Genomic DNA, 25,457 nt, shown 5'->3' with positions numbered 1-25,457 from the left:
ATCAGGACTACCGCCCACTGTTATGGAATTCCCTGAACGATAACCTTAAAGTAGCAAACTCAATCAAACATTTTCAAACAAATATAAAACACAGCTAATCTCATTTTACAACTAGTTCTTGGAGCCCCGCTTTTTGTTCTTGTGTGATAGGCTTAATATACTCTGTTTGTTTGTTGTTGTATTAATTTAGTTTTGTAAGGGGATGTTCAATGCTGGCCTTATTGGCCTTTCGATCATCTCCTCCATAATTGTCTGTTTTATTTTTATGATGTTGATTTCTTTGTATTTTGTTTTTTTTTATTATGGAAATAAAAGATTCATTCATTCATTCATTCAAAAGATTCATTCATTCATTCATTTAACTGGATATATATCGAGAAGTGCAAGGTGGATATACTAATATACCTTGGGATGTAAATGGTGAGTACAATTTAGAATGCCTAGTTGCGATGGATTTCACAAATAAATATAAAATAGTTACCAAAATCACAAACGTTAAGCTTACGGAAAACTACCCAATATGGTGGTATAGGTGACAAGAAATACAATTTTTTTCAACATTGCTGTAGTATGGTTGTGGTAACCTGTTACCTGTGGCTTAATTAAGTTTCAGTGAAATAATGTCGCAAGTTAAAAATACAAAATATAGCTCAACATTGAAAATAGAAGCATTTTAACCAGTTCCTTTTTTGATAGTTGTGGAGCACCAAGTTCATGAAGTCATAAAAGAAATCAGGAACCACTTATTCCCATTTTACATATCAACTTTATTTCCCTAACGTGTTAGCAACACATATCCAAAATTTTAAAGAAATCCGTTGATAGTAAGCTTTCCAAAATGAAGTGAATTTAAATCATCAGTGATGTACCACCTTTTGGCTTCTACTTTTAAAAGCATGTAAGCTACGTTGATACCGATGCCACCAATAAAACGAGAAGATTTGCCCCTTCATTTTGCATACCACTTTGTCCATTTTTTTTTTGTAATTGCTTCACAAAATGCAAAAAAATGCAAAAAAAAAAATCAATGGGTGTAGTACCCCCTTAAGGTATCAAGTGTAGGTTCTGTTCAAAATGTTATATTCCTGTATCTGCAAAACTGACCAGGTAAAGCTCTTACTCAAGTGCCAGGGTGAAGGGTCAAGCAAGGTAAAACAGTCATCTGGTATACTTCATGCATAGCCTACCTTGAGAATAGCAAAATTGGTGAGATGGTTACACTTTGCCTGTGTGAAGTTGCCTGATTCGCCTTCAATTAATTCACAACCATCAGTTCTCCATGCACCTTTCCCATCTGAAAAAAACAACAACAATTATTATCAAATCGTATATCAGTACATAAAATACGATGGTGGTAGGAATTTTGTTTTAAACCAGTGCAGCGATTTATAGTGTCCTACACACTTGCACAAACTCACAAGCCTCAGCACACTTTAACAATGTCTCCATGACAACATATTAAATGAACAGCTGGCAAGGCATAACCACAGCCAACCAAATATTTTAAGTCATCACTATTCCATGGACAAAAAGAACATTAAGAAATGTTTAATAGAAATGAATTGGCACTGTGAAAAAAGAACCATTATATCAGTTACAGTTAGATCTAACTCACATCCAAATCTATCAATATCGGCCTACTCATCTTGGAAATAATTTGAAGATAGTAAAACATTGAAATTATATGACTGATTGGAGCCACCCAGTAACTTCTAAAGAACTCTTTTCACTTCATCAGGCCACATTTGTTGGTTTGTTCTTAAAGAAAGTGTGAAAGTTATAGATTCCCTATCTACCAATACATGGTTTGCCATCCATGTGATGGGACTAAGAGGAGATTCCCCATGTCTCCATACATATACGTACCCTCTGCTGTGAAGTCCCAATATGCTACTACTGTATCTTTGCCACCTTTTTCAGGGTTGAATGTTAAAACAGCTGGCTTCTCAAGATTGGCTACAGTAACATTTGCTGCAACATAACAAAATACATGATTTATTTATGAGGATTGTTGTTGCAAGGTACATCAACAAAAATATTTTAAAAGAATAAAATGATAAACACTTTTACTAGCTTATTCCATACTCACCTGTTCTTATGAACATGCTTGAGACATTTAAACATTTTCAAATGCCTTTAAAATTGATCAAGAGATGAGTTTGTTTTCCATTGTTCAACATGGTTCAGCAACTTAAAAAAGCCCTATCATGCCATGAGTGTTTACAGTAAGGTTGTTTGCAAAGCCAAGATTGGTTACTAAAATGAAATAAGTGAGGCAAAATAAAATGTGTAATGCTGGTTTCATACTTTCTGCTGCTTGCCGCTGAGCGGTGTGACGCTTCAACATGCCGCTTGTACTTTTCTGCAAGCAGAATGGCACATCGCTTCATGAAAGCCAATGTTGCCGCTCAGCACCGCCAAAAATTGTTTCCTGTTCTCATACTCAGAGCAGCGCCGCTCCCGAGTTGACTTGAATTCAACTCCTAGCGATGCTGCTGATTCGGCAAAGCGGTGGAGTGACTGATAGATCCGTTTGGCGCTATCACCGCTAGCATTTCTGGTGCGACTGCGCAGTGAAGCAAACTCGTCGTCACCGCAGCAAGCAGCAGGAACGTATGAAAACAGACCTCATTCAAGACATGTTATCTTACCAATTTTGCCAGAGATGACATTGCTAGTGACAGTTCTTCTTCCTCCATCATCTGCTGTCCTTGAAGTATTGGTGGTGGTAGGAAATAAGTTACCATTCTTATAGACAAAGAACTGTAACTTGTATACTAAACTTCTTGATAGATCACTGAATATAGTCTTTGGAAGCCGAATAGAAGCCTCAAACGACTGTGGTTAAACAAAGGTTAAATAGGCTTTTAGTAGACATGTTTCCTCCTCACATACAAACAAAAAATTCATGAACTTAAAATATTTAATCAAATTTTAATACCAAACAAAACACTTAATGAAACGTGCGGCTATGTAAATCTTGCTTCAGTCAATTTTTTCTCTTGATTATAAAAAAAAGATTACAATATTTACTTATGACATGCAACATGCACACCAATTGCAGGGAAATTCACGTTACATCCATATTTATAGATTCCTACGTAGACAAAGCCAAATCTATAAAACAAGGTTTTCAACAGCTCAAATACTATAAAAGTGACAATCCTGGTTGATGTGTCATTCTAGCAGTACTTCAGACTCATTACTTCTCTTTTCCTGCCTGGCATTGAGGATTGTTACTTGGGATTTGAATTTGCTTAATGAACAAAGATCACAGAACTGAACTGAATTTATCTTTGAGCATGGTATTTCTTTTAAAGAGAATATTTAAAATATTTCTTCAAATTGGCACTGTCTTTTAGAAGTGAAAAGTTTGAAATTTGATATTTACATGTTGATAATCTTTTAACATGATATTTATGAGAGCTTCATTCAATAGGTTTGAAATTTGAAGTGTAGTTTCTATCAGAGGATTTTATCATCTGATGTAGCAGAAGGCCAAAAAAAACCTCTTTATTTGATTATCCTTTCCTGATCAACCCTAATATTGAAAATCTGGAATAAGTTTTTACTGTACAAAAGAATAACAACCCTAATTTTGGAAATTCCAGAAAAAGCTTGTTTTTTTTCTTCCAGAATTGTTGACATCCTGAGAATTATTTAAAACAGTTTATTCACAATTCTAATCTGTTTTAAAACATGATTGAAGTGCTATAATAGAGAAATGTCCAAATTACAGGCCTTCATTTCAGCTGTGAAATAACAAAAATAAAAAAAATAAATGAAAAACTCGACTGACCTTGTTTTCCAGAAAGGGTTTAAGGGCAAGCAAACCATCCTTTTGGGGGCCTATAAGTGAGCATATTTGACACAAAAGGCTGAGTGATTATCAATAAGTGCACTACTATACTTACCATAGTATTGAGAATCATATGTGGCATTGATATATTCCTTGGGAAACATTTAAAGTATTGATCCCTGTCTGCAACAGGTCCATCACGGCTGACAAATAAAGCACAGTTTCTTCCTTGGAAATTAGAAGCTGGCACTTGGAAAGCCTCAAGAGCAATGTTAGGTGACGCATAGTTGAAAGGTTCATCATTCTCATGCAGGATGTTACTTGCAAATTCCTCTAGAGTCAGGATAATTCTGAAAATGAGGTGACAATAAAGAGTTATTTATGAACATAAGATATTTTATGATACCATCATGCAAAATCAGTTGGTTGTAAGAAACATTAAAACACATTTCTATTTAATTATTCTATACCAGGCCTTCTCAACTAGTTTATTTGAAGTGCCAACTGGAAAATTTGAGTGATCATGAAGTGCCAATATGTCAAGGGAGGACTTCGCGATGTATTGTGTGCATAGCGGGTAAGGTGTAGTGGTGCTTTATCGGGGGTCCAGGGGGCAGCGCCCCCGGAAGCTCCTGGATTTTAAGTTATTTTAAAGGCCCAGATTGGGTATTTTCACCCCTATTATGTTTAAGATTTATGTGAAAAAATTATTCAAATTACCGTGCGCCATTTTGTGCGCCACTTCGACTGACTCCAAGCGCCACAAGTGGCGCGCGCGCCGCCAGTTGAGAAGGCCTGTTTTATACTGTGCACCGCTATAAATATTTGGAAAACACATTAAATTGGGAGCTGTACAAAGTTTGGTGGTATAGAGGTGAACATTGACTTGATTATATTTTAAGCCTACTTAATTGGGTTGTCCTTGAAAGTCTGCCTGGTCAACTGAATCCCCCTTTAAGGAGGTACTACACCCTTGCCCAATTTTGAGCGTATTTTTGCATTTTTCTCAAAAATTATAGCACATTGGTGACAAGTAAGATATGTATATTCATGGAAGAAAGAGATGAGAAGGAACCACAACGACTTCGATCGGCCAAGTTTTAATCCGCTTATCTATTGACGCATGAAAAGAAAAGCTATCAATGGTACTTCCTTTCATGTATAATCCATTTACCGCGATCGATGCTTGGCGAAATCATTACTGGAAAAATGTATAACAAACCCATCCACGAACAAACAAACGCTACCCAGAAGTAAGATTATGGAATTTCACTGATGCTCTGAACATGTATAGTAGCTTTGTTTTGGGATCTACAGTCAAACTGTTTTCTTGATCGTGTTGTGTAGAAAATGGCCTATAAAACATCGAAAAGGTAATCAAAATCGGCCGTTTTTTTTTGAGTTTTCATCTTTAGCAAATAAGGTAAGATTTGTGGTGACTTTTTTGTTTTTAAATAGATGTAAAATGTTCTTAAATAATGCACAATGTTGCGGTTGAGTCCGGTATATAAAACCTGTTTAATTTAATAGTTTATATGTGTATAATCGTAACTAGCTAACTCGTTTCAGTGCCAAAGACTGCCAACTCTGAGAAAAAAATCATCAAAGTTCGGAAAAATTGGGCAAAATGAAAGAAAAAGATGTAGGCCATCAATGACCGATGATCACGTCACCAGAGAAATCCTATAGGGTGCTTGCACGGAAGGTCATTAGTTCAAATCATCCTTCACACACGCCCAGAAGACATGCAAATACATGGAATACAATACCAATCACCTAGTTAACGCGGGGTATTGAGCAAAGGAAATCCTCATGAATAACAATGTCAACTAAATGTCGGTAAAGGGAGTGGACAAAGTGAATGCGTTCGTTGTGGTTCCTTCTTATCTCTTTCTTCCATGGTATATTATAGGGGCAAGGACTGCAACTACTGCACTGGAAATTTTATTTCAACACAGACAACAGTTGTGGAGTTCCAGTCAAAAATGAGGGAAACCCAATATTTGATCAATAAATCAATAACTACTTGCCTTGAGTTGCTGAATTTTCAGTGTAGTAGTTGTAATCCTTGCCCCTATAATATACATCTTATTTGTCACCAATGCATTATAATTTTTGAGAAAAATGCAAAAATAGGTACAAAATTGGCCAGGTGTGTAGAACCCCCTTAAAGACACTAGTCTTAAACTAAACTCCAAAATAAAGTAGTTGATCGATGGAGAATTTTGTTCTGCATACTTTGATACCTTATTCGGCACAATGCGATTTTATTCCACTAAGCTATATGTATTTGAACGACAATTGGTCAAGTTACAAAAGTGACAAAGTTCGATATTTCCTCCTTCAAGCCGATTTCTGCTACCTTTTGTTACCAGTTCAATAAAGCCCGACGGATGAACACTCACTCAGCTGTGATCAATATCTGCATGCTTCAAGGGAAAAGTGAATGCAAATTGTTGTCACTTTTGAAAAGCTCTCTTTTTTATTCAAATTGCTATAAGTTGGGAAAATAAAGTCGTATTGTACCAAATGAGGTATCAAAATATGCAGAACAATATTGTCCATCTATCGACTACTTTATTTTGTATTCTATTACCTCCACGACCCATTATTCAAAATCGCGCACTGTGATTGGTTGAAACGCGTATAATAATGGGTCGAGCCCCGTAACACATTCTACGCACAGCATCACGCTTGGTTACGCGTGCAATATTTCTGCGATACGTGTTGTCACTTACGCGTGCTTACACGCGCTCCACCTTGAAGTAAACAACTTAAAATATTTGTGCCAAAAAATGATATTTTCTCTTTAAATTGCACTATTTTCTGGTAATAGAATAGAAATAAAGGGTGCAGCATTATCCTTTACATCGAAATAATGTGTCCTCGGCAGTAAAAGCGTTTAAATAATGGGTTCGGCTGCGCCTCACCCATTATTTACGCTTTTACTGCCTTGGACACATTATTTGGCTGTAAAGGATAAAGCATTACCCTTTATTTCTTAAATTTAGTTCTAGTGTCTGTATGAAATGGCTTTTGTTTTAAGGGTTTGAATAATTTTTGTGTGCAGTATAATATTACAAGCTGTAAACTGCACTACAATTGAACTGAAAGTTCTCAAGATCTAGAATGACAGATTGCAGGTTACAATAAATTGCCCTTTGCATCACAACAAATGATGAGGGTGACATTGATGTTTTTAAAGTGCAGAGTCGGTTTCTTTGCCATCATTGTTGTAAGGCTCTTCACATATTACATAAGGAACAATTTATAGTAATCGGCTTTTGCCTTTTGTAAAGAACATGGTAATATTATTATTTACTCTATTTCTGTATCTCCACATCAATTTTAACTAAAGATTTATCATTTTGCTTGACAATGTCACATAATATCCTTGAACCCATCACCGTTTTTACCATAATTTCATATAAAAGTAAATGCATGGTTCTTGGCCAGCATTTTCTTTTCTTACTTCAATTTTCCTTTGCCATGACTTTGAATATAGTGATAGGAATAGAGAGTAGATTTTTGTAGCAAATACACCTAATGATGCTTTTATTACTCATGGATATATAACATAATTCTTCAAAATACCCCTGAAAGGGGTACTTCATCTGTCATTTTAACTCCCTCCATTTGGAAAGAAGTCAGCAAACCATAAATTTGATCAAATGATTTTGAAATTCATAATTGTACATTTTCAAAACCATATGAAAATTTTTCATGACAAAATATCTGAATTAAATACAAACATGCGTAGTATTGGTACAGTATTTTGTTATTACGATTAGCATCTTCAATAGTCACATCAATAATTGTACATATATACATCTACATAGTACTAGCATCAACAAGGATATCAGTCTTATTCCAATACCCCCATGACACAGTTCTTTAACCCAAATAACCATTTACAACATTGTGAATGTGCATATATTGAGTATCAAAACTCATCCCCTGCAACAAGAGGTCAATTTTCGAGTGTTTATCATAACTGGTGATTACTGAACTTAGTCGTGTGATATGAGAGTGTTATAGCATCTAGTGATTCTGTGCATAAGGTGGTTGATACTCTCAAGGCTAATATAATAGCTCATTTCATACTATGCGTGGTCATTGTAACAGATATTAGTTCATGGTTGATGGTGCATGAAATTTGATATGTCTTCATAAAATGAAGAGCTTACACAAAGACAGGAAATGTCAATGTGGCTATAAAATTGTCCAAACATCACACTGGCCTTGAAATGTCTTCATTTTCATCTTGCTAGTGCATTTTTGTTCTGCAGAATCTTACCAATGAAGTACGGAGTGAGCAAGTGTGATTCAAGAGATATTCTGGCAATCACAAAGCATACATGAATCACACTTGGCTTTTATCAACTTGCCCAGTATCCCAAATTGGACTAGTTGTTGTGATTTATAACTTGCCTGCCAGTAATTCCAATTACTATCAAAAATATTTTTTAAAGTGCAGTGATTTATATTGAGGCACAAGCCTCGGCACACTTTAAAAGAAATTTGTTGACCACAGTGGCCCAAGACACAGTTAAGAAGCGAACACCCTACGCAAACCACAATTAACCATCCCAGCCAGGACTAGCTCCCCGAGTTCTCGTAAGTAGCGAAGGACCTGATATGTGCATATTTCTCTGGTCGCAGTATCAAATCGCACACGTAAAGTTAAGACCAATTGTCAGTACGCTTGCGGCACAAATACGAAAAAAATACTGACATCACTACTGAACTTGAAGCGAACCAATGTATAGTTGAATTGTAATGCAAAATATTGTACCTCGAAAACACTTCACATTTGCAAATTAACAAACACACAATCAAATCAAAGTTTGTATGATGCATGATGCATCAAATACAACAATCCCAAGATACATCATGAGTGACATGCAAACATGGCCGAGTCTGTGCCCTCCTACTTTGATCTATATGATCTGCACTCATCATTTTTGTATCCTGTGCAAGAATCCATTTATCTCACCTCATCCCCATCACACTTACTTTTTACACGACCTGTCAAGAATCTGACTCTGTCTCAATACAGCAGGGTCTGCATCCATTAAGTTACCAGCTATCTGAATAAGGATTTTGCCAAGCTGTGGAAGAGATGGATAAGATTGATCCTAAGAATCAACCCAATAACTTCATATTAACAACATGCTCTACAACAAATCAAAGCAAACCAAAGCAATAACAATAACACAATTAAATCAAATTAGTTCAAATTAAATAAAGTAAAATCAAATCTAGTAAAAATAAAAACGCTTTAACAAACACATGAACAGCAAAATATAGGCTTAACTATGGACTAAAAGCATGCTTATATTATTGAACCAGTAATAAAGGACTAATGTGCCCACCTCACATGCAGCCGTAACAATTATCGGACCTCGAAAAATCATTATATTAATATTTGACCAAAAAACCTTTACAAAAATTCTGCATTTTCGAAAGAAAAAAAATACTTCCCCTACATTATTTTCAAGCAAATATTGATCCAACTAACTCCCCTAAAATCTGAACATTGGAATTGTATTATATGAAAGGATTATCTCCACAAGCTTATTGCCTGAGATCAACTGGGTGAGGTTTACACAAGAACCTTAAAAGTTCATTGGGTTTTATGCACACAAACTAAGTCTAGACAGATGTTTTGCACATAAATTGAGGATGGAGGGAGGGAGGGGAAGATGGGTGCATGGCCTTTCCAGGGAAAGCGAGATAAGGGGGACATTAACATTGAATGTAACATTCCGCAATTAAGGTGATGCTAGGCTGATTTGGCAAATTCTTAACATATTTTTCACAAATCCTAGAGGGCCCATACACAATCAAAATATTTATCAATATTAGGGACCCTAGATGCAGGAGTGGATACAAAATCTACCATTGAGCATGTTCAATGGTAGATTTTGTATCCACTCTTGTATCTAGGGTCTTTGATATTGATCAATAAGATTGAACATGTATGGGCCGCATTAGACAATTGCAGGCGAGTGACACATTGCTCTCCTAATGATGTTAAAGTGAGTTATTCAAATTGATCATCAGTGAGCAGGAGAGCTACACCCAAATCCTCTGAGGAAGTTAATGAGAGCTTTTAGGAGAGTGATTGCTCTTGCTTGCCTCGTAACTAACATGTATTTTCATAATTGATGTTGCAAGGAAATACAAACTATGAGCTCAGTGCAACAGGTCTTGAAGTCATCGAGAGTCAAATACAAATAAACTTTTCATATTGCTGCACTTTTGGTCCAAGTCAATGAACCACAAGGCACACTGGTTTGATAACGTTTAAAGCTGGAGTCAGGTATCAAACTTGATAGATATCAAAAGCCTTTTTATGAAACTGCAAAACTCGGGTATGTATGAACCAGTGAGCTTCTCCTTAACATTGCATGTCACATTAAGCTTTTATGTGTTTGTTTGTGATAACTTCTTACCACTTCTAGAATTCCTCCCACGCAATGCTCACATATGTATGAACCAGTGAGCATCACCTTAGCATTGCATGTCACATTAAGCTTATAAGTGTTTATTCATGATAACTTCTTACCATATCTAGAATTCCTCACACACAATGTTACATTATGGGTGGATGATTGTGCCGTTCAAGCATTTCAGTTCCAGGTGTTTTATTTTTTTAATTACACACTACTTTCTTGCCAAATGAGGGAATAGTTGTGCAACAGATAAGATATTTCCCTTGAATCTTTTATATGGGTCAAATGTACGATCATGCAAAATGTGGAATAAAACTTGAAATTCAAATTTTTATTATTAGCAATAAAAAGAAAATCAGGTCTGTTATTCAAATGAAATATACAATTTCTACTTTATACTTTGTTAAGTATGTAGGAAAACGTTACCGTCTTTTTAATTTGTTACGGGACGGTTACTAACCTTACACTGAAAACATTGTCTGTTTATTTTAAACATGATAAAAACTTAACGACTTCTATATCATGCAACATGCAGCTTTATGTAAATGGCAAGGCCCTGGAATTACCTCTGAAAAGGAATAGTACAACAACAAAAATGCACCTTTCCTACCTCTCTATTCCAATTTTTGCTCAACGTGTCAAACAACCTCCCTATGAAGACAACAGTCATGGGGTCCGTAATTTTGGCGCCATCTGATGTCATGCGGAAAACTTGTTGAGCGGTACTTATGGCTATACTTGAATTGGTAAAATCCATCTGAAAAGCAACATGAACAATTACAATTTGTGTACCAATGGCCAACTCATTGGGTTGGCAAGTAACTCACAAATAGAAAATCATTTGTGAGGAATAATAATGCTAATTTTAAGGGGAAAGTGTGGATGAGTTGGAGGAAAAGAAAAAAATTGCAAAAAAATGTGTAGAAAATTAAAGGAAGTAAGTCTGCATACTTTCAAACGGTACTTACTTTCAAAATTTAGAGTCTGTGATATCACTCTTAGAATATTTTAGGAGTAACAGAAATCACAGGATTTAAGGTGGTACTACACCCCTGCCCAATTTTGTGCCTATTTTTGCATTTTTCTCAAAAATTATAGCGCATTGGTGACAAGTAAGTTATTTCAGCACAGACAACAGTTGTGGAGTTACAGTTAAAAATGAGGGAAAACCAGTATTTGATCCATAAATCAATAACTACTTGCCTTGAGTTGCTGAATTTTCAGTGCAGTAGTTGTAGTTCTTGCCCCTATAATATACATATCTTACTTGTATCAAATGCCCTATAATTTTTGAGAAAAATGCAAAAATAGGCACCAAATTGGCCAGGGGTGTAGTACCCCCTTAACCATCCTTTATCCTTGAGATTTGATAGCCAGTCTTTTGTGGGAGTACTTCACTAAAATGAGATTGACTCACAGTTATTGTAAGTTATTTGGTGATATATGAAGTAGTTTTTCACAATGGGAATCCATAACAAGCAAAAAGGTTTGGTGCGCCCTCAGATTGAAAAGGTTGTCCAGCTTTTGTCAGATGTAACACTGAGTTTTTCAAGACTAAATTAAGAATAGGCAGTAGCGATATATACTCTACAATCTCTAAGTCTTGCAACGCTTCCGTGTAAAGAATTGAAAACTGACACCCCCTCTCCCCCGTCCAATGTTGAGAAATACAAATGTCTTCAGCGGTTTTCCAATGTGTTCCAACATTGATTGATGGGGAGAGGGGAATGGTAAATCATGTCTGTTCCCAAACACAATATACTTCAATTCTAAGATCATAAGGAATTTTACACGGAATTTCAACAGAGTGTACCAAGTGTTCCAAGTACTTTTATCCAAGATTGTAGTTGTCATCTTCCTAACTGTCAAATAGAGTATATGTGACATGATCAAGGGGAATGAGTCGCATGTCGGCAATTTTCAATTAGAAGTTTTTTACATCATTTTCTGGCAATTTATAAATGCTACATTTTGATGCAAACCCCATCAAAATCGGACATCTAGTTACCAAGTTATGAGCATTTATCAATGGCTGAAAACAATATAAAACAAAAGAATTTGAACACTGTTTTTGCCAATATCTCAAAAACAATATTAGCGACATCCGACTCATTCCTCTTGATCGTGTCACACATATATAGCTACTGTCTATTCCTACTTCAGTCTTAAAGAAGTAAGAGTCACACCTGATAAAAGCTGGATAACCTTTTCCATACTTGTTTGGGCGTTGCAGCAAACACTTCTTTGCTTGTTATATAATCAGTGTTATTGCTTTTATCCAAGGCCAATTACAGTAATTCCTGCTTACCAAAGCAAAATTCTCTAGTTTGGGTGTGACAGGATCAGCATATTGACACTGTGCAGTGTCGGCAGGCTCCCATATACCTTCCACACTACACTGTCTCTCAGCCTCAGCGTGGTCAGATCCACGTCTCTTGAACATACTTCCTGCTCCGTGTGGGCACGATTTCTTGACGATTAAACCAGCAAAGGTCTTAGGCCAGTTAAACTCCCCTGTAAGAAATAAAAAGAGAAGAAGTATGAATTATAATCCTTAAAGCTGGCCACCAAGGATTTGGATACAAGAGTGTTTCAATCCATATTTACAGATATCTTTCAGTTGACAACTTGCAGTAGTACCTGTGTACATAAACACATACATTATTCAACTGTCTGTGTCCCATTTAATGACATACAGGAATAACACCCACAAGACTATTATAAGAAATTTGAATTGTAAATATTGTTCAAATATTTGCTTGTCAATCAAGTTTTCCTCGGTTTATTTGTCAAGCAGCAATATATTACTTCATACATTATTTGAATACCCATCTGTATCTGCACTCAAACCTACACACTTAAATTTAAAGTTAAGTTTCCTTTTTATAACCATTTACTGTATGTCTCTTAAAGGAGGATTTTGTGATCCTAGCATCCTCTATTTATGACATTTTTCAGTACATATCGACAAAAAAAGCTTATTCCCAAAATTTGAGTTGATTCCGATTTTGCGTTCGCGAGATATGCATGATTATGTGTATTACACTGCTCCATAGGCCACTGTTGAAATTTCGTTCTGGTATACCAGAACGAAATTCAAATTTGGCGATATTTTTACTAAACGAATTAATCTGCAAGAAATTTTTGGTACATAAACATTATGTAGCCAAAGGTTTCCAGTGGGTTTTTTTTAAAGTGGGGGGGGTGAGGCTGTGGATCACAAAATGCCCTTTTAACAGATGTAATACTGTTGATACCTTTATTGTCTTGTGTAGTATCTGGTTCACAATAAGGTGCTGTACCATCCATAACAATCACATTGACTTTCTTCTCTTTGCTTCCTCTTGATGTCACCACACGACATGCAAACTCCCAAGCCCTCTCAGTGGACCCATTAACATGCACATGGTGTACCGTCAGCGTGCTTTGTATTAAAGTCTGCTCCTCTAAAATCTCCTCTTCTATGACTATACCACTCTTCTCACTGCTTTCTATAGTTTCTCCATTTTTGAACCACATGATTTTTTCTGATTCATCCAGGTATGTAGCTTTGCATTCAATGGGGATGGTGTCTCCTCTAAAAACCACTTGGTTCTCATCTGGACTGATTTCAAACAACGGTAACTCAAGAGGCCACTCTGAAGCAAACAAAAACAAAAATAACACAATTCAAATTTGATGTCAAACTATTACACACAACCTAAAAGGGTTCAATTACGCAAACATTAACCGCAATTTTCAAGTGTTTACATCAACGAGTAACCACATATCTTACATTGACTACATACTTACTGTATTCACTGTTATTTTGGAATACAACATATTTCCAGATTTGAAGCTTGGGTAAATTGTGCAAGTTATCTATTTCGCAGACCATATGTTAAGTATAATGCAACTTTATACAGATAATATTTGTTGCGTTGTTATTTACGAACTTTCACATCCACTCACAAACTTTGTGAAACTCTCTGCATATGCAGTATATGCTACAATGAAGAATAATGCATGTAATTGTATGTCATGAGAACTGAATTTGACTTATGGTCAATATAAGTTGGTAGTTCCTTTGTTTTCTTTTCTATTGTTTAAGCATCACTAAAATGACTCTAAGCTATTAGAGGTAAATGTGCCATTTAACCAAATAGAAAAATCAATATTAACTGTGGGTGATCTGATTCATTTGGCTTGATCCTGTCGCATACTGGTCTTGCGTGTCAAGATGTTTTGAGTTATGGGTATGTCTGGTCTCCTCACCCAGGAATGTTGCAAATATAGTAAGTATCTTCTATTTACAGAGACTAGACTCATCCTTCATGGAATACCATAGTATGACCTGTGTGATATGTACTAAAAGCATGAACATAATGAACTTGACACAATTCATCTAACTGATGGGTATAATCTATACCTTGTGTCACTTCAATTTGGTAATTGACGTCAAAATGTGTCTTTAAATGTGAGAGTTTTTCTAAAACATGTACTGACGTCACCAACTAACTAAATATAGCTAATATAGTTTCTGCAGAGAACATTTGCTGCTGAAAAAGAAGAGACTGTCCATACTATTATTTCTCATGGACACTGCACGACAAAACCAAACCTTCTCGAAGTAGGTTATGACCATATTGAATACCACCATTTAGCCAGTGAACACAGCCCATACTACTATTACCATATTGTTAACCAATGCTTGCGCCTAACAAATTACGCATGGCATCGTCTGATAAGACTTGGAGTGAACATACCAGTTTGGACTTGCACTTTGTGGATCAATTGGTCTTCAATTGTGCATTTGCTTGGTACCTCTTGAAGTATTGTGTACCAGTACCTGTTCTCATTAGGAACAGCCAGGATAGTGGTAAAAGAAGTGTTGAAAGTAGTACAATAATTCAACTCCAGGCACATAACATCTTTTGTTATGCACAATAGCTGACATCTTGAGAATGGGGAGATGCTTGATTAGATTTGAGTATATTTTGGTGAAGATGTGATAAATTCTTTGGCCAAAATGGAAGTAGGAAAAGTTCTTTGTTTTTCCATTTCATTTTATTTGAATGATTGACTGCTTGACTAACTGGACTGATTGACTAACTTTATGAAGAATCCTCCTTATAACCCACTCAGATACTGGATGTCACCTTTTGTACAACAATTTAAGCTCATTTCTAAAAGGCGTGTTTGAACTTCAATTTGCCAAAACGTTACAAAGAGGAATTGATACCGTTTCACCCTTTTGGTTACACATTATCGGCTTTTGCACTTGGCTATGCCAACATTAACCCATCCAATGGAATTCACATACCACAATGGAGTTCTCTCCTCTTAAGTCCCTTGACAGGCAGCCCACGTAGTGACTGGGGATACGCGCATACCGTGCCAGGTGATATGCGTATGCTTTTCTGCCGTTTCCAGTTGACAATCCATTTCAAGTTGCAGTCACATACCAAAAACTCTGATGCAAAGTCACTGTGAATAAACAAAACAAAATAAAATGATAAATGATTTTACTCAAAAGGTCATCCTTTATAAAAAATAAAATATACAAAGACCTTAGACTACAAGAGTGTGGATTTTGATTAGCCCTGTAAGTAACATTTGCATGGATATAATACAACATATTGAATTGTCATGCATTGGAACAAAAAAGGGAACCTTCTACTCTCTGGCATATACATACTTTTAATAATTTATTTTGTGAAAACCTGGAATTGAGCGATAAAGCATTTAGCATCATTGAGGTTTGGGCATATAACATTTAGCAAAGATATCAGCATAAAACATTTGCCGGACATGTGGTGAACTAAATCAGAAATATGTAATTTCTCCTCCATGACTGACCCGCAAATATGGAGAAGCCTAAACACTTATGGTCTAACTTCTTTAGCACAGTCAAACCTAAAAATAAGTTGTATCCTTAAGAATTTTTCACTCTCAAACTTTACCTGTTAAGATAAAATTTTCACAATGGAGTGGGAAATTGTTATATCTCTTTCTTGAAGATTAGCAAGTTTGTGAATAGCAAAAGCGCTCTGCAAGTTACAAAAATATTATTTCAAGGCTCATCTGCATTGATATCATATTATCATTCATCTTGCTTTATCTCTTAACATCCTTAACAATCCTACTTAAGTCTTCTATTTTTCTTTCTATTGACTTGACATGACATGAGCAGAAAAAATCCAATATAATTACATTGACCCACTTTCACTTGTTTAATTTGAAATATGTCCAAAAACTTCTTTCAAACATATCACCAGCTATCACCACCCATGTTAAACCTACAGCACATCCATCATATACTAGCACACATTTATTAAATCTATTCTATGTTATTACAGATCCTATAAATATAATAATCTAATTTCAAAAATCTAATAAAGTACAACTCTCACAATGAGGTATGTCATCCATCTTGTTAATCAGTGTCTGGTGAAAGAGGAAATGAATTCTAATGTCAATGTACCATTAAAACTGACTAGTTTCTAAAAAATAAATCTTGTGTAACTTTGTTAAGGTGATGCAGCCCAGGTCATTATTTATTATCTAATTATTATTACCATTTTAGAAATGTTGCATGTTTGTTGCTGCATTGTGGAGAGTAAACATTAACCAATGACGTTAGACTAGGAGAGTCTGCAGGACTCCACACTGATACATAGCACTTAATGTAACGTTATGGTAAATCTGAAACATTGGATTGTCATTCATATGGACTAAAATAGTGTACCACAGCATTTTATGTGGCTATGGTGTTTGAGTAAGATTTATTGAGATGTTTCAAGTTAAGAAGCATGCTGGAAGCTCTTATGGTTAACCAGTATAATATGTTGCCGTAAGTTTGACATGACAACAAATTTACCCTCGTAGTAAAAGAAATATTATGGTACATAATGTAAAAAGCCTGAGGAAAATATGACATTGCAGATTATACAGGGTACATCATTGCTAGTTTAGCTTATATAAAAACAACACAACCATCACGCATTGATGTTGGAAATCTAATTTTTTTCTAGTTTTTCTAAACATAGTGTTTCAGTTTTACAAATTTATAGACATTGTACATCAAATGCAGGGATGCTGAAAATGTATGAAGTGCTACAAAAATGTTCCACAACATTTTTGCACTCTTTTGTAGGTTTGATATAAATCTGGAAGCATTTGTCTCCATCTCCAGAATGCAACCCATTTGCTGCATGTTATAGCCCATGTAATGGAACTTTTTAGTATGAAAAGAAATATTACCAACCAGCTCAGTAAAAACATCACAAGTTTACACAAACCACTATGCCAAAGCAATTGAATACCTGAGTGGAAGAAGGGCCCAACTCCATCAAAACTGTTTTTGAGATATTAAGAAAAAACTTAATATTTGGACAAGTTTTATAGGCGGAGTGTTTTCATCTTCTGAGGACCTTTAATACATGAACATACAATATTACATACAATCAAAATTATATGTGATGTTTCCATGGCAACGGTAAACGTCTTAATACGACCTGGAGTTGGGCCCTTCTTCCACTAATATACTGCAAGTGCCAGTTCCGTAAGCAGATGTGTTAAAAATAGCTACAGAAATTTGGTAATTATCCATTGATTGCACATGTAGAAGCATGTAATATGTTAGCAAGAAAGTTTATTGTAGTGAAAAGCAGATTTCATGGTAGAACAAAATTCCTCTTTAACCCAATATTTGTGGAAGAAGGGCCCAACTCCATGGAGTTGGGCCTTTCTTCCATGAAAACCATGATTAAGTGTACTTGAAAGACTATTTAGAGAGTGGATTTTGGCTCATCTTTCACACACAAGGAAGAACAGTCTGCTGGCAATAAAATGCTGGGTCTAACTCATTTTGTAAAAAAATGGAGTTGGGCCCTTCTTCCACTCAGGTATTCAATTATGCCAATATTATGAAAAATTAATAAGTTTTGCAGATGGATTAATAGTATATGCTGCTTTTTGTCAATCTTCAATTACGTCTCCTTCCTTTAATCTAACCTTGATTTCAAAAATGAAATTAAGAACATGATAAACAATCTAATCGGAAAGTGGGAAATCTTTTAATTTTCTTACAAAGTGCCAATTCACAAGAAAGTTAAAAGAGTGCCAATAAAATATTCCCCCTTCTTCTGATGAAATCAAGTAGAAATAAACACCACAAGGCTTTAATATTATCATCTCTACTTGCAAAGTTTGCAGCTCTAACTTGAAAAGTATTATTTCTTGATTTACAGTAATGAATCAGGGAGATGATGTCATCCTTCCCAGAGACCCTTGTTTGCAGATACTTTCTATGCCTATCAATAACTATGCCTCCCAGGATGAGTTAGTGATTGCTTGATTATTAAACTCCCAAATGTGAGCAAGGTAGCTGCTGGTGTCAATTTTATCAATTGCAACTTTTTCACTCAAAGTCAATCAAATTGTATCGTTACGCAGCTGTTCACAGTTAGTGTCTTTGAGCAATTTGAAATTTAATCTTCTCACTATTGGGTTGCTATTCATCAAAGTCTATTTTCTGTTTGTTATTTGTGTCAACACAATTGTAAGAACCTAATTTGTGCACAGACATTATTGTTTGGTATTCCCCTTCAAGGGGGAACAAAACAAAGACACAAACAGGGGAGATGGTAAAGACAAGATAGCATTGAATCACACAGTGAATACTAGCACTGTAGTAATCACAATGTAATGATTACACTCATCAATATACACAATATAATGCAATGACTGAGCATTAAAGCTTTGATTAATATAATAAAATGTTTCAGGCACAAAATCAAATCCAATAGGTTTTTGCTCAATTCCAAGTATTAGTATCAATATTCAGATCAAAGGATTTGTCACACAAAGATGTGCAAAGGGCTAAATTTGGTGAAGCAGTTTTTTTCAACCATCCATCAAGTACCCTGTCTGTCAAACATTTCCCTAAGGCCCTATCAGTGAAAAAGAAGCCCTTTTGTTTTATAGCATTTAAAGAGCACTGATAATAAACTGATAATAAACAAAATTTGAAAATTATTGCTTGCTTGCATCAATGGGGACACACACATAACATGAGTAAATAACAACCAAACTCCTCATCCACTACCATCATCCCATCCATAAGACACACAAATGAAGGTTTATATTACTGACTGCCTTTAATGTCTTAGTCAAGCAATCACTGTCACAGGTGGGAGAAGTCAAGTTGTACTAATGCTACCAGATGTTTTTTACTTTTAATTGAATAACATGGCTGCTGAATCTCACATACATGAAATACAGGGATGTGCTGCTCACTTGGGTATGTTTTTTCCAAGAGAAATCCTTAGACATGGGTCTCCTTTAAAAATGTTTCCCTCATGAAAAATACACTAAACTAACTTATTTATAACCAAAAAATCTAGTTTTGTGTGCACTAAGTTCGAAATTTAGATGCTACAAATATGTAAAATCGAAATAGAATATGGATAGATGGGTCCATATTTTTGGTAAAATTACCCTTAGAGATGGGTAAGGGTTCGGCTGCTCGAAAAAATTCCAGTATGCTGAATATTTATATTTTACTTGAAATGAAAACTATTTTCTGAGACTATTTGTCGGCTGATATGTTTGAAATTATATTCCATTTATGAAAGATGGCGCAGATTCATCTTTAGGTAAAATGTCTTTAGAACTGAGAAGGATTATAATTCTTTGCAGATTTCTATGCCACCAAATTTCACTCTAGTGAGTAATTAAATGTGCTAGCATACAGTCTAAATTGCTTCCAGTTTGAAAGTGAAAAATGTCTTTTATTTTTCCTTCCTTCAGGTCCACACTTACATATTTGAAATATTAAGTGTCATGCAGACATTTGATTAAAATTGAAACTCCTTAGTAAGCACCACAAATAAAATATGCTGGTTATTGATGCACTCTCTCATGTGAGCAGGTTTAGGGAAAAAACTAGGCTTCTATCATATATCGTAAATAAAAATCGCAAATCAATTCCGCAGACGAATAATGCAAAAGAAGAAGTGAAGCCAACTCTTAAACTAATTTTGGCAATATTGATCCCTGTGGTTACCATGGCGATGAAGGAAGACACATCACTTACAGTTTCTCCAGAGATTGAAGACGATCGAATGTGGCAACAGAGATGGTGGAGATCTGATTATTGGAGAGGTTTCTGTGAAATGATAATAAACATGGAGAAATACATGGTTAGTTAAAGCACACACTCAAGTCATATCTACAGCTAGGGTTCACAACATCTTAACACATGATCAATAAGGTACGAGACCGTCCTCTAAGGGGAAGGACTTTACAGCATTTTATTATAATGCTTCAGTGTATTTTATAATTTTTTTTGCCATTATCCATATAGTCAAGGTCTAGTGCCTTTCACCCAATGGTCCTGCTGTATTATAACAGAAAATTAAGAACTTTCCATTGTTTTAAACATAACAAGGTAAAACATACAATTTGCTCCAAGTGTAATTCTTGCTTGTCAACAAGATTACCAAATGTTGCAAATATACCAGGGAAGTGGTTTAATTCCCTAGTAACTGGAGCACACACCTTTTAGACTGATAGTATATGCAGTAGACTTTGTGTGGCAATCATTTCAATCATATGGTTCAAGACTCAAATTTGTGATCCAGTTGACATCATAGGTCTTATGTGATAATCTGATTAAACATAACACTTCTCTGGTGAATTGCAGCATAAAACATATACCCAAGGGAAAGGGAGTAAAAGAGCATGACAACATAATATTCAAAATGGATGCCTTTTAAGAAATGAGACAAATCAACAAGCTGACCCAAAAATACACTTAATTAGCAAAATTGCATACTTGTAATCATTACAGGAATGTGTGGGATCATATTCTGTGATTTCCCCAGACTTTGTACTCCAGAGGAAAGAAATTCCTGAGTTTCCACATGCAGTGATTTAGGAGCTGTGAAACACTTTTTGCCGCACATAAATTTAACAGCGCTAAGGGAATACACTAACAGAGGCTAGAAAAAATCTGAATACTACATGTACTCTATATAAACTATGTGAAACTTACTTTTATTCATTTGAATCACACTAAAAATTCAGAGCGAATTATTTAAACATGTTATTTCTGGAAACTCTTAATCTATTTGTTATTTACCATCTTGTAGTGCTCTTGAATGATTTACAAAATATTTAGAACTTTCATTAATTTTAATGGTCATCATACTGAAATGAAAATTATTCAGTGCAAGGATAGAAAGTATGTTTTCACCAAGAGTGTCCTGGATGGGTTCAATAAACTGTTGGATGTAATTTATGTCCATCTTGTGGATTTCATGAAGATAATTTATATTCACATTGACAAAAATGTTACAGATTTTGGAAATTGATATTAGGATGTGTTGAATGTTACATATAAGCAGAGTAGAATACATACCAGAATAATATGGGGGGTCTCAACTCGACTCTGAAACTGGAAATGTTTGCACATTTTGCTAAAAAAAAATGATGACAATTTTGGAAAAAACACCCTTTATTGAACCAAATTTTCATGAAATTGAGGGCCATCAATAAACCAAAATGGCTGAAAATGCACCTGAGTCTAAACTGGCTGAAAATGCAGGACTGTCAGTATACCACCACACCAATAATTGTAATTCATTTTAAAAAGGTCCGTATTTTCTTTTGGAATGTACATCTGCTAAAATCCTGACCATTAGCTTGATGAGTAAAGCATTTAATCATGCACAAATAAGACAATATAGTATGTGCATGTTTTTCATATCAAGCACCATTGTAAATAAGCCAAATCCAATCCAAATTTTAATTACATCTTGACACAAATTGCTGGAAACATCTTCTATGATGAAAATATTGCAACACTGGCAATATGAACAGGAAGCGGTAATTGTTGCCTCAAAGGTGACACAGTCTGCTTCTGAAATAATATTGTCTCTTCCTATATGATTGGCAAAGGTGTACATCATTATATTCAACTCGCTTGGTAGTCTTGATTGCACTCTGGAATATAGATGATATCACTGCACATAGACTGCAGTTTCATGCTAATGAATTTGATTTGAGTTTTTCAGTTACTGCGATTTGAAGGTGTTGCTCCAGTCTTGACATAATTGGCAAGAAGTTGATGAATATGATTTTCATTCTTTAGCATTACTGCGATGTGAAGAATGTGCCTGTCAACTGTGTCTAGGCATAATGGTATGATGTTGGCCTACATAAATTTATCTCTGTGTGATAATGTTTGCATATTAATCATCATGATCATTAGGGGTGTCAATACTGGATTCAAAGGGACACACTGTATTGTTTTGGGCCTGACCTCTTTTCCCCTTCCAATTTGTATATAATTGTTTTTAGCATTCTGTTCCAATTCACATTCCCTATTCAAAAATAGCATTAAACCTCTAGCTCCGATTGTGGATGCACAATTATGTGACCAATCTAGACGAAAATATTTTAAAGCCGGACCCTACCATGAATCTTGCAGCTTGTATCACTACCAATGGTGTTGCAAACATCTCTTCATTTTGATACAAGTGTTGTCTGCCTCTCAGTGCCAATGTGAGTATATCACAGACTTGTAATCACATTTGCAGTACAAGCTTGTAGGAAAGCTTAGGGATAGGGCAATCTGAGTGACGTAATGACGCACTAAATTTAATAATTGGCCCTATGGGTAGGTCTTACAGGAACTGTAAGCTAATTATTGATAGTCAAAACGCACTGTCGCCAATTTTTATTGCAATGTGTGCAATTGATATGTTTGCAACTGAGAATCTAGCTTCTGTTCAGGTCACACTATCTTTAAATACTCACTGTCACTAAATACTCAATTAAAAATACCCGTTTATGACTTAAGCACTATATTGAATACACTGATATTTTAATATTTCAATAACATATCTTGACCTTTCAGACAAAGAGAAAAAATAAGAAATATTGTCCATACCAGTATTTTCGAACTACTTCTAATTAAAGCTTTATACATAGGCCTACATACTTGCACTTTTCATTAATTAACTAAATTCAGATTTTCCTAATTAACCAATTCTAATTTATCAGTCAAGTGCTAAATGCTACAGCAGTATACATTAAATATCTAAAATGTATAGTGCAGTTCACTGACCGCTCACCAGAGTTTTTGCAATTCATTACAACATCATGCAGCATTAATATGCTAACTTAATCAATTTTATACTTGAATATCAGTGTTATCCCCTGATACATTGACTGGTATAACATTGATTGATTAAGTGAAATGTTCACCTCTTACTGGATACCAAATAGATAGACTTGGTGTTCATATTTCTGTCCCTTTTAATGTTCACATTAACTTATCTTTTCTCTTACTTCACTGTTAAATAATTAGGCAACTTGGTTGCAAGTATTTATGGCCTTGTTGTTGTTATTTTCACAGCGGCTGTCGTTCATTTTCTTGGAATATGTTCATTAGGACTGGTATAAGTGTAATAAATTGACAAAATGATGTTACACAAGTTCAAAAATAACTTTCAATCATGATAAGTTTCAAGAAATTTGGAATCTGCTTCTGTGTTTGCTTTCCTCAAGGCAGTAATTTAGATATTGTTTTTTATTGTATCTCTAAATGTAATGATGATAAGTATATAAAAGTATACAAGGAAATGATGCAAGGAATCTAACTAGCATAACAGATTTCTGCAGATATGAGCAGTTTTTGAGAAAATTACAAAATTTGACTTCAATTTACTGCCTCGACTGGGGGGGGGCACATATTTAGCAACTTTTTTTAAAATCTATACACAGCGGTTGGCTGAGGGAGGGGGATGTACCATAATACAAGTTCAACTCTACATAAATCTCATCAGAAATGATTTTCTTTGAAAAGAAAGAATTTTTGATTGAACAAGTATCAATTTTCTAGATTTCTATAAAATTGAACTTGTAAAAAGTGTCCTGCAAAAAGCTGCCAAGTTACCCCCTTTGATGGCACTACTTTTAGTGTTTTCCTGAAAAAAACCCTACTTCTCCATTATACTATCATCACCTCACGCTACATAAGGTGAATAACATGTTATTTTCCACAAACATGGATTCTTTTGGAACTTACATATATATTCATTGTAGGAAAGTATCCTAACAGAATGCAAACATCATTACCTAAATAATGCCAGTTAATTTCAAAGAACTCTGAATAATTCAACACATGAAATCCCGCTAAGCCTCTTTAATGATGAACATTCATCATCTCCAATATTACTTGTTGACACAAATCCAAGGTAGCGATGACCAACAGTAATGTTGTTTTGCTTCAAGTTCGGTGACCGAATCACGGCACTCCATAGACAGCAGCTGCTACATACTTTCACACTTAGCCATATTATACTAAATTACTATCATCATTTTTGTTGCATAGGATTAAGGTGGAGCTGAACTCATCCTTTGTTTGCAACATTCATTTGTCCTCAATACAAATGAATGATGCAAACCAATATATATATAAATATCTTGGAGATGAAGTACTGCATAAAACATTGTATGCAATGTGTTCATTTTGTGTATTTTGGAAAGAAAAGTCTCCAGACCTACCCATCCAATTTTTCAGCCTTTTGGCCAATATACATGATATAACAATAACTTTCTTAATTATTTATTTTAACCTCTGACCTCAACACAAAATTAAAGAGTACCTATATTTTCACAACTGTCACCTTCATCTGGAAACAGGCAACCCAGGTTAGGGATCTTTCGATCACTTGACCCCAATCATTTGCCGTACATATCTTACTTTGTGTTGAGATCAGAGGTTTAAAATAAATAATCTTTTAAGATTATTAAAAAGTCTACCAACATAGATAAACTTTCATTCTAATATTAATTATTTAGATCTTGTGATAAACATATTTTCTAAGGTTGTTGATGTTAAACGTATTTGGGAGCCATTTAGAAAAATCGCTAAATGTGTAGACATAAAAAACAATTAGAGGTCACAAACAAGTCAACAAAGGTTGATAACATTGTTGACTTGCTTTGGACCTCCAATAGTTTGTTTTTTTGGCCAAAAAAATTATTATTACTAATATTTTTTACGCTTAAAAGGCCAATTTTTTTACCATCTAAATATTTAGCACATTAACGGAAATGGACAGCCTTAATATTTCCAACTACAATCATTTCCTTCATGCTGCATATAATTTCTAATAGACACCCTCCAAGCTTCACCTTAAACACAT

General features: G+C 35.1%; 1 protein-coding gene across 1 annotated transcript in view; it reads right to left on the bottom strand.

Moving 5' to 3' along the window:
- The window catches only part of LOC140162389 (adhesion G protein-coupled receptor A3-like), a 136,262-nt gene that overhangs the window by 9,586 nt on the left and 101,219 nt on the right, over nt 1–25,457 (bottom strand). Inside the window, 10 exon segments of the mRNA XM_072185597.1 lie at nt 1,188–1,294; nt 1,867–1,971; nt 2,652–2,838; nt 3,915–4,149; nt 8,816–8,937; nt 10,868–11,014; nt 12,566–12,771; nt 13,515–13,895; nt 15,560–15,723; nt 20,336–20,407. Of these exon segments, the coding sequence (XP_072041698.1) occupies nt 1,188–1,294; nt 1,867–1,971; nt 2,652–2,838; nt 3,915–4,149; nt 8,816–8,937; nt 10,868–11,014; nt 12,566–12,771; nt 13,515–13,895; nt 15,560–15,723; nt 20,336–20,407 (1,726 nt within the window).

This window comes from Amphiura filiformis, chromosome 1 (genome assembly GCF_039555335.1).
Source record: "Amphiura filiformis chromosome 1, Afil_fr2py, whole genome shotgun sequence".
NCBI classification, from domain to species: domain Eukaryota; kingdom Metazoa; phylum Echinodermata; class Ophiuroidea; order Amphilepidida; family Amphiuridae; genus Amphiura; species Amphiura filiformis.
The sequence above is the reverse complement of the archived record's forward strand: the minus strand, read 5'-3'. Positions and strand labels throughout refer to the sequence as shown.